Raw genomic sequence first — 10,909 nt, forward strand, 5'->3', positions numbered from 1 at the left:
CACCTGGGAAGCTTCAGAGGGTGTGAACCAACAGTCACCCTGGAAAACTACCACTTTACAAAGGCAGAGAGAAAAAGAGGGAAGAAGAAACAAAGGAGATACAAAACAACCAGGAGGTAAACAATAAGAAGGCAGTACTAAGTCCTTACATATCAATAATCACTCTAAATATAAATGGGTTGAATTCACCAATCAAAAGGCACAGAGTGGCAGGATGGATGAAAAGACAAGATCCAATTATATGCTGCATACAGGAAATTCATTTCCGCTCTAAAGACACACATAGGCTCAGATCACCAAAATATTATTAAGCAAATACTAACATCTAAACGGAGAAATGGACAATACAATAACAGTAGAGAATTTCAATATCCCACTGTCAGCAACAGATACATCATCCAGACAGAAAACACAGAAATGGAATGGAACCATACTCTAGAACAAATGCATTTAGCAGACAGATATAGAACATTCCATCCAACAGCAGCAGAATACACATTCTTGAGTGCACATGGAACATTTTCCAGAACTGATCATTTGATAGGGCACAAAACAAATCTCAGCAAATTTAAGACAATGGAAATCACACTATCTTATCTGATCACAATGGTATGAAACTAGATATCAACAATAAGAGGAAAGCCGGAAAAATCTACAAATATGTGGAAACTAAACAACATACTTCCGAACAACCAATGGTTCAAAGAAGAAATCAAAAGGGAAATAAAAAATTATCTTGAAACAAATGAAAATGGAAATACAACATATCAAATCTTATGAGATGCAGCAAAAGCAGTTCTGAGAAGAAAGTTTGTAGTGATAAATGCACATATTAAGAAATTAGAAAGATCTTAAACAACCTAACTTTATACCTCAAGGAACTAGGAAAAGAAGAACAAATTAAGCCCAAAGTTAGAAGGAGGAAGGAAATAATAAAGATCAGAGTGGAAATAAATGAAATGGAGACCAGAAAAACAATAGAAAGGATCAACAAAACTAAAAGCTGGTTCTTCCAAAAGATAAACAAAATTGACAAACCGTTAGCCAGAGTAAGAAAAAAAGATTCAAATAAATAACATTAGAAATGAAAAAGGAGACATTACAACTGATACTACAGAAATACATATGACCATAACAGACTTACGAACGATTATTTGCCAACAAATTAGGTAACCTAGAAGAAATGGATAAATTTCTAGAAATATACAACCTACCAAGACTGAATCAGGAAGAAACAGAAAATCTGAATACAGCAGTAACTAGCAAAGAGATTGAATCAGTAATCAAAAACCTTCCAACACAGAAAAGCTCAAGACGAGACAGCATCACTGATCAATTCTACCAAACTTTCAAAGAAGAATAACACCAATCCTTCTCAGGCTCTTCCAAAAAACTGAAGTGGAAGGAATACTCCCAAATTCATTCTACAAGGCCAGCATTACCCTGATACCAAGGCCAGATAAGGACACCACAAGAAAACTATAGACCAATATGCCTGATGAATATAGATGCAAAAATTCTCAACAAAATATTCGCAAATTGAACTCAATAACACATAAAAAGACATACACCATGACCAAGTGGGATTTATTCCTGGGATGCAAGAATGGTTCAACATATGCAAATCAATAAATGTAATACATCACAACAATAAAATGGAAAATAAAAATTACATGATCATCTCAATAGATGCAGAAAAAGCATCTGACAAAATACAACATCCTTTCATGACAAAAACCCTTGGCAGATAGGGTATAGAAGGAACATAACTCAACATAATAAAGGCCATATACAAAAAAACCAACAGCTAACATTATACCCAAAGGAGAAAAATTGAACGCTTTTCCTCTAAGATGAGGAACAAGAAAGGATGCCCACTCTGACCACTCTTATTCAATACAGTACTGGAAGCCCTAGCTAGAGCCATTAGGCGAGAGAAAGAGACAAACGGCATCCAAATCTGGAAAGAAGAAGTAAAATTGTTGCTATTTGCAGATAATATGATTCTATATATAAAAAAATCCCAAAAACTCAACCAAAAATCTGTTGGCACTAATCAATGATTTCAGTAAAGTTGCAGGATACAAAAACAACATACAGAAATCAGTTGCATTTCTATATACAAAGAATGAAAAATGTGATAAAGAAATAAAGAGAACTATCCCATTTACAATAGCATCAGAACAATAAGATACTCAGAAATAAATTTCACCAAGTAAGTAAAAGATCTATGCAATAAAAACTACAAGACTTTGCTGAAAGAAATTGAGGAAGACACAAACAAATGGAAAGACATCCTGTTCTGGATCATGGATCAGATGAATTAATATTGCTAAAACATCCAGACTACCCAAAGTTATCTATAGATTCAATACAATCCCCACTGAAATACCAATGGCATTCTTCACAGAAATAGAAAAAAAAAAAAGTCCTAAAATTTATATAGAACCACAAAAGACCCTGAAGAGCCAAAGCAATCCTGCGGAAAAAGAACAAAACTGGATGTAAACACTTCCTGATTTCAAACTATGCTACAAAGCTACAGTAATAAAAACAGTATGGTACTGGCACAAAAACAGACACACAGACCAATGGAACAGAATAGCCCAGAACTAACCTCTGCTTAGGCAAGGTAGTTGACTGTATGGTCAACTAATATTTGACAAGGGAGCCAAGAGCACCTGATGGGGAAAGGATGATCTCTTCAACAAATGGTGCTGGGAAGACTGGATAAACACACGCAGAGCAATGAAACTGCTCTTGTACCTTTGTCTTATATCACTCACAAAAATTAGCTCCAAATGGATTAAGGACTTAAACACCAGATCTGATACTATAAAGCTCCTAGAAGAAAATGTAGGGAAGAAGCTCCTCAACGTTGGTCTTGGCAAGGATTTTTTGGACATGACACCAAAAGCACAAACAACAAGAGCAAAAATCAACAAATGGGACTACATCAAACTAGAAGTTTTTTTTTGCGCAGCAAAAGAAACAACTAACAAAATTAAAAGGCAACCTACATATTGGCAGAAAATTTTTGCAAACCATAAGATAAGGAGTTAAAATCCAAAATTTACACTTAAGTAAACTCTCCTTTATTATTTTAAAAAATTGCTTTGGTTATTATTTGGTTATTCCATTAAAATTTAAGGTCACTGTGTTAAATTCTATTGAAAACGCTAATGGAATTTTGATTGAAACTACATCATTTGGAGAGAATTACCCACATTAAGATCTTTCCATCTGTGAAACATGGCATATCACTCTTTTTAGGTTGCTTCTGATGTTATTCCATAAAGTTTTATAATTTTTAAAATAATGGTCATGCACATCTTGTTAGATTTATTCCTAGACACCACATGACTTTTGTTGCTAGGGTATGAGGTGTATATTTTAATATTGCGTTTTCAAATTGACTTTTGCTGAGTACAAGAATGCTGCCAGTTTTTATATATTAATTTTGAATCTAGCAACTTTGCTGAACTACTTATTAGTCTGAATTATTTGTCTATGAATTCTCTTGGAACTTCTGGGTAAACAATCATATTGTCTACGAATAATGAGAGCTCATATTTTTTCAGTTTTAATATCTTTTCTTTTTCTTGTCTTATAGAGATGGCTAAACTCTAAAACAGTAATTGAAACAGAAGCAGAGAAAGGAGGCATCTTGTTTGTGCCTGGTTAAAGAGTACATTTCTAAGGTTTCACCATTAAGTATGATGTCTGCTGTAGATTTTTGGTAGGTAACTTATCAGGAAGTCACTCTCTATTGCAGTTTTCTAAGAGTCTATGTGAATAGTTACTTAATTTTATCAACTGATTTCTCTGAGTCTGTAAGAATTTCATATAGATTTTCCTCTTTAATTTGTTAGTGAATTATTTTTAATAGATTTTATTATGTTGAACTATCCTGTTTAGTCATGATATACCTTATTTTTATCTACAGTACTGGATTCAATTCTTTAATCTTTTATTTTGTTTTTTTCCCAGCTTTATTGAGATACAATTGACATTAATATTTTATTTTGGATTTTTGTGATTTCTCACTTTCATAAGTGAGAAGAACCTACAATTTACCTTTCTTGTACTATTAGGTTCAGGTTTTGTTACTCTAGTTACAAGAACAATTTAGGGAACAAAATATTTGATTTAAAAACGTTTCTTATTAGCACAGTTTAAAATAGGCAAAACTTTGTTTTACTGCATGTTGTTACATTAAATTTGCCAAAGATCAGTTTTTTCTTAAGTACTTATACTGGCGGGAAAACTGTGTTTTGGACGGACTTATTCTGGCTTTGGAAATATTTGAATTTTTCAATAGGTTTACCTTTTTCCAACAAATTTCTACTAAAATTGCTTCCTAGATTTGGATGAAAACTGAAAACAATAGTTCTATTTTTAGAAAGCTTGATAGTTTTTAAACATCTTTTTAGAAAGTTCAGGCTATTCAGATATGTTTACATTCATGGCTAAGATTGACCCAAGTAGGACCCTGAGTTGGGGTTTCCCATGGAAACGTTTGGTCAGGGATGATTATGAGATAACAGCACTGAGTGAATAAAGCAGGTTCCTGAAAAAAGAAAACTGAACCACCTTACCAGGAAACTAGGCAAATTCCAAGAGGGAAATAGATTAGGAAATGTAAAGATTACCATTTTTGATGATAGGAATTAAATTTAGGTTTCAGATCATGTAATAAATGATACATACAAGTTGTAGATAACTTGAAATATCAAAAATAAAGAAGACATTGATGAAAGAAAGTGAAGAAGACACAAATAAATGGAAAGATAGTCCATGCTTATGGGTTGGAAGAATATTGTTAAAATGTCCCTACTACCCAAAGCAATCTACAGATTCAATGCAACCCCTATCAAAATTCCAATAGCATTTTTCACAGAAATAGAACAAACAATCCTAAAATGTGTACAGAACAACAAAAGACCCCAAATAGCCAAAGCAATCTTGAGAAGGAAAGATCAGAGCTGGAGAAATCACGTTCCCTGATTTCAAACTACATTACAAAGCTATGGTAATCAAAACAATATGGTGGCATAAAAATAGACAAACAGATCAATGGAACAAATAGGGAGCCCAGAAATAAACCCACACATTTTGGTCAGTTAATTTATGACAAAGCAGCCAAGAATATACAATGGGTAAAGGATAGTCTCTTCAAAAATGGTGTTGGGAAAACTGGACAGCCACATGCAAAACAATGAAACTGGACCCCTATCTTACACCATACACAAAAATTAACTTAAAATGAATTAAAGATGTGAATCTAAGACCTGAAACCGTAAAACTCCCAGAAGAAAACACAGGCAGTAAGCAACTGGGTGTACATCTTGGCGATGATTTTTTGGCTCTGACTCCAAAAGCAAAGGCAACAAAAGCAAAAGTAAACAAGTGGGACTACATCAAACTAAAAAGCTTCTGCACAGCAAAAGAAACCATCAACAAAATGAAAGGCAACCTACAGAATGGGAGAAAATATTTGCAAAGCATATATCTGATAAGGGGTTAATATCCAAAATATATAAAGAACTCATACATCCCAACAGGAAAAAAAAATCTGATTAACAAATGAGCTGAAGGCCAGCCCGGTGGTGCAGCAGTTAAGTTTGCACGTTCTGCTTGGCAGCGCAGGGTTCGCAAGTTCAAATCCCAGGTGCAGACAGGGCATCACTTGGCAAGCCATGCCGTGGTAGGCATCCCACACATAAGAAAGTAGAGGAAGATGGGCACGGATGTTAGCACAGGGCCAGTCTTCCTCAGCAGAAAGAGGAGGATTGGCAGCAGATGTTAGCTCAGGGCTAATCTTCCTGAAAAAAAAAAAAAATGAGCCGAAGATCTAAATAGACATTTTTCCAAAGAAGACATAAAGATGGCCAACAAGTACATGAAAAAATGCTCTACATCACTAATTATCAGGGAAATACAAATCAAAACCAACATGAGATATCACCTCACCTCTGTCAGAATGGCTATTATTAAAAAGACAACAAACTGTTGGTGAGGATGTAGAGAAAACGGAACCCTCGTGCACTGTTGGTGGGAACGTAAACTGGTGCAGCCACCATGGAGAACAGTATGGAGGTTCCTCAAAAAATTAAAAATAGAACTACCATAAGATCCAGCAATTCCACTTCAGTGTATTTATCTGAAAAAAATGAAAATACTAACTGAAAAAGATATATGCAGCCCCATGTTCATTGCAGCATTATTTACAACAGCCAAGACTTGGAAACAACCTAATTGTCCTCCAATGAATGAATGGATAGGGAAAATATGGTAGAGATAGACAACGGAATAGTATTCAGCCATAAAAAAGAATAAAATCTTGCCATTTGCACATGAATGGACCTTGAAAGCATAAGTCAGACAGAGAAAGACAAATACTGTATGATCTCACTTATATGTGGAATCTAACAAAAGCTCATGGATACAGAGAACAGATTGGTGGCTAGGAGGGAATGGTAAAGGAGATCAAAAGGTACAAACTTCCAACAAGTCATGGGGATGTAATGTACAGCGTAGTGACTATAGTTAATAATACTGTATTGCACATTTGAAAGTTGCCAGGAGAGCAGACCTTACAAGTCACCACAAGAAAAAAAAATTTGTACCTACGTATGGTGGCAGATGTTAACCAGACTTAGTGTGGTGATCATTTCGCAATATGTACAAACATCAAATTGTTATGTTGTACACCTGAAACTAATATAACGTTATATGTCAGTTAGACGTCAACTAAAAAAATTAAAAAAGAAAAAGAAATACTCTCAATAGGAACCCAATATGAGTTTTATTAGCTTCAAAGGACACAAGGAGGCAATACAGCACCTAACCAGACAGCAGATACATCAAGAGGTCTTGAAACAGCTCAAGTGCAGTTTCAAGGCACTTCCACCCACCCACTGGTGCCTTAGCTACAAAAAAACGAAGCTGAAGTGGATAGTTCCCCTACATTCCTAACATCTTTTATATTTTGGAAAAAAGAGAGAAAGAAGATAAAATTTACTCATAATCCCCAAACCCATCCCTCTCCGCGCACACAAGCAGGAGGCCCTGACGTGAGCCTTCCGGATTTCAAACCCAGGCTCCCCCGCACTGGCACCGGTGGCATCCCGGGCTAGCTACCCAGTCTACACCTCAGTCTTGCCATCTGCAAAATGGAGATGAACAGTACTGACCTCTCACGCTGTGTGAGGGTTAAATGAATCCCTGCAGAGCGTGGCTCAGTGCCTGGGACAGTACGCGCTCAAACGCTACTGCTATCCTTACACTGCAAGTTTCTCTTTTCCCCCTAGATTCATTCATTTTACCCGAAACGCAGCTCCTGCCCTCCAGGTGGTCCCGCCTGCTCTGGGGCAGGGGTGACGTCACTAACTGATTGTCTAAATAGTGTCACCCCCGCTACAGTAGATGCGGGTTTTTCCTAAAACTACTTTGACTGTTCGCAAGGCTGAGTCTTACTCATACCAAGGCAAACAGCACCTTCGGGCGTTCAGCAACTCCCGAACTCTGCAACGAGCGCCACCAGCCGCGTGCAGGCGTCTCCGGCGCAGCCGCGTCCGGCGCGCGGCTCTCGCCCCGCCTCTTCCGCCGGGCGCGGGCGCCGATTGGTCCGCGTGGCCGTATAAGAGGCTGCGCGCAGGCGCAAGCGCCCCTTTCCTCAGCTGCCGCTAAGGTGCTCGGTCCTTCCGAGGAAGCTAAGGCCGCGTTGGGGTGAGGCCCTCACTTCATCCGGCGACTAGCACCGCGCCCGGCAGCGCTGCCCAGCCCTCGCCCGCTCCATGGCCTCGGTCTCGGAGCTCGCCTGCATCTACTCGGCCCTCATCCTGCACGACGATGAGGTGACGGTCACGGTGAGTGTGTCCTGGGCCGACGGCGGGGTAGCCTGCGGGCGGCCAGCTCCCTGCCCCTCTTCGGCGGCCGGCCAGCCCCTTCCGGCCGGAGTCACGGCCATCCGCACCCTGGCGCGGCGGCTTCCGGCGGGCGCCCCCGGGTGGGCCACGTGCGGGCCCCGGAGGGACGGGGTCGCGCCTGCGGCTGCGCGCTGCGGCTTGGGGAACCTGTGTTCAGAGAGACTGCCGTCTGTTGGCGAGGTTGCCCTGGGCCCCTCTGGTCCCAGGCCTTGTGCCGCCGGGCTGCGTGGAGTGGAGGAGAGCACGTGAGCTCGGCTCCACCCCGCGCCTTGACCCCTCACTTAAAATAGCTGCGGGACTGGGGCGAGTCCCAGCCTGCGACATGGCAGCGATGAGCGCGCCGCCTGCCAAGGTGCCTGGCGCTGATGCGTTGTTTTTGCTCGTAATAGTCGAAAAGAGCGTAGGAAATGGTCGTTTCAAATAAGTATGCATGAAATAACTGAGAAAATATTTGAACTGAATAAACATGGCTTTGTACACACGTTTTGAGTGATTTTCTTCCAATTTGCAGTATTTCGGAGACATTGACGAAAGCTTCACTTTGCTCTCTGATGGATTGCCATTTTGCTTGTTTTAGGAGGATAAGATCAATGCCCTCATTAAAGCAGCCGGTGTAAATGTCGAACCTTTCTGGCCAGGCTTGTTTGCAAAGGTAAGGTCGGGGTGGCGAAGTGATGGAGAAGCAAATTTGGGAAGACCTGCTGATGTCTAAGTCAGGTGTTCATGCTTCACGTCCGGAAGTGCCAGAGGCCCCGTGTTCTGCTGGACCTCCTCTACATCTCCTCACGTTTCTGTCTCTAGGAGCTAATTTAAGGTCTTGGGTGGTTGTGTCTTTGTCTCTTTCCTTCTGTTCTGAAACCATCGTAAAAACAAATTACCAGGTCATTCCTTCTTAAAGGTTACCCAGAGGTACTACCATCCATGCTATTCCAAGCAGATCCTTCCAGCATGACAGTCTGGTTTAATGGAACTTGGGGGTAGTAGGCATTTATTGACCACTTTACGTTGGGATATGAGAGGCTAGTGAAGACAGGATTCCTACCCAAGGAACAAGGCACTGGCTACCTCCCAGTGTACAGGTTACTTAATCTCTGGCAAGTGAAGCTCATGATGGCTTCTCACTATTCATTTTGTCCTTCAGAGAGCTTTGAGAACATTGTACGTATATCATCTTTAATAAATTTCTTTGGAAAAAATCTAGAATTACTTTGCAGTCTGAAAAATTGAATTTCTTAAGAGAAAACATGGAACTGTGGAAAGAATCCTAGTTTGAGTGTTCAGGGAAGCTTGAATTTTCTACCAACAAGTTAAAAGCTAGCATTTTGGGGCCAGGTTTCTCATCTGTAAAAAGGAAGTCAGTTGTATTTGACTACTTAAATACAGCAGTGCAAGAATGAGATTTAAAGCTTGAGTAGTTTTTTGTGACTCTCTTTAATGTAGCCCTGTGGGCTGTCCTATCTGAGTGTCAGAATCTAGCAGAGAAAATGTCACTGGCAGACTCCAGTGAAGGAGAAGGAAGAGAAATATATAGCGTAGGGAATTGATCAGTGTATGTTCAAAAAGCAGGTACTGTTTTTTTCCTGGGTGAGTGCTGTAACAAAAGGACAGAGCTGAGCATTTACGGATGTGCATGTGTGTTGCAGGCCCTGGCCAATGTCAGCATCGGGAGCCTCATCTGCAATGTGGGGGCTGGTGGACCTCCGCCACCTGCTGGTGCTGCCCCAGCTGGAGGTCCTGCCCCCTCCACTGCTGCTGCCCCAGGTACGAAACTTGGTGTTGGAGGGAGGAGTGGAGATTCCTAAGTATTATAGGCAAGATTGCTCTTAACTTGCTAAGAGTAGATGATGTGTAGAAATCCTAAAGCCAGAGGTATAGTTTCATAAGGGCAGTCTAGGGTATTTTTGACCATGCAAGTTGAAGGGCCTGGAGTTTAAATTATGGAGAGGTATATAATTGACTCTGTTTCTTTTCAGCTGAGGAGAAGAAAGTGGAAGCAAAGAAAGAAGAATCTGAGGAGTCTGATGATGACATGGGCTTCGGTCTTTTTGACTAAATCTCTTGTAACATGGTGAATAAAAAGCTGAACTCTTGGCTGCATCAGTCTTGCTGATGGTTTGGGGATGTACTGGGTGAAGATGACCTCACCTGTGCAGTGCTGGGTTTTTCCCCGGCCACCATCTTGGGGGAAATACTACACAAGGCAGACAGTGTACTAAGAATGCACCTAATCTTGCAGCATTGAGAGCTGCATGGACAGGCGGGAGGAGAGGATCAGAGAGCATAGGCCTCGGCCAGGTTACCTGTGGGTTTAGTTCAAGGATTCTGAAGGATTGGGGAAGATTTCAGGCTGTCTCCAGTTACACAGTGGATAAAACCAGAATTTACACGTGTACTTCAAAAACATAAGAGATGAAGTAGCTTTGTGGGGGCGGGGAATAACTGAGCAAGGGTGTGAATTGGCAATTGGTTCACTCTTCAAAATGCCAGGGCACTTGGGACTTGGATTTACAACACATGATTCTCATGTTGAGAGCACCTATTATGCGCCGGGCCCAAGTAATACAACCATTTGGACAAATGGCTGGTGTGTCTTGTAACACTGAGCAGCGTATAACCCAGCAGCAATTCCACTTCTAGGTATTACCCAAGAGAAATTACATAGGCACATCAAGATACATCTCTGGGAATGTTCAAAGCAGCACTTTAAAATAGCAAAAATCTCAAAGGTCCATCCACCAGAAAGTAAATGGTCCTAAATTATCAGCAGTGAAAACAAACTGCAGATAGAGAGGAATTCTTACTAATAAAGTCCCAGTAAATACAGCACATTATCCTTTTCATAAAACTCAAAAATTAATGCATTTGGTATATAAAGCTGATAGAATCAAAAGAATGGATTGTAAACAATTAAGGAGCTTGAGTGAGTAAGGGGTGGGGCGTACAGTGAGAACCAATACTTAGTGCAAGAAATACTTTGG

General features: G+C 40.3%; 1 protein-coding gene across 1 annotated transcript; it reads left to right on the forward strand.

Moving 5' to 3' along the window:
* The first annotated feature begins 7,663 nt into the window (after positions 1–7,663).
* LOC124236468 (60S acidic ribosomal protein P1) lies at positions 7,664–10,028 on the forward strand. The gene is made up of 4 exons (XM_046655480.1): positions 7,664–7,871; positions 8,509–8,583; positions 9,575–9,692; positions 9,905–10,028. The coding sequence occupies exons 1-4, from the start codon at positions 7,800–7,802 to the stop codon at positions 9,982–9,984; spliced, it is 345 nt and encodes a 114-aa protein (XP_046511436.1). The 5' UTR covers positions 7,664–7,799; the 3' UTR covers positions 9,985–10,028.
* The last annotated feature ends 881 nt before the right edge of the window (positions 10,029–10,909 follow it).

Source organism: Equus quagga, chromosome 2, assembly GCF_021613505.1.
Source record: "Equus quagga isolate Etosha38 chromosome 2, UCLA_HA_Equagga_1.0, whole genome shotgun sequence".
Taxonomy (NCBI): Eukaryota; Metazoa; Chordata; class Mammalia; order Perissodactyla; family Equidae; genus Equus; species Equus quagga.

Coding starts and splice junctions, on each gene's coding strand:
- LOC124236468 (XM_046655480.1), top strand. CDS start 7,800: ATGGCCTCGGTCTCGGAGCTCGCCTGCATCTACTCGGCCCTCATCCTG. Junction 7,872..8,508: donor ACGATGAGGTGACGGTCACG/GTGAGTGTGTCC, acceptor TGCTTGTTTTAG/GAGGATAAGATCAATGCCCT. Junction 9,693..9,904: donor CTCCACTGCTGCTGCCCCAG/GTACGAAACTTG, acceptor GTTTCTTTTCAG/CTGAGGAGAAGAAAGTGGAA.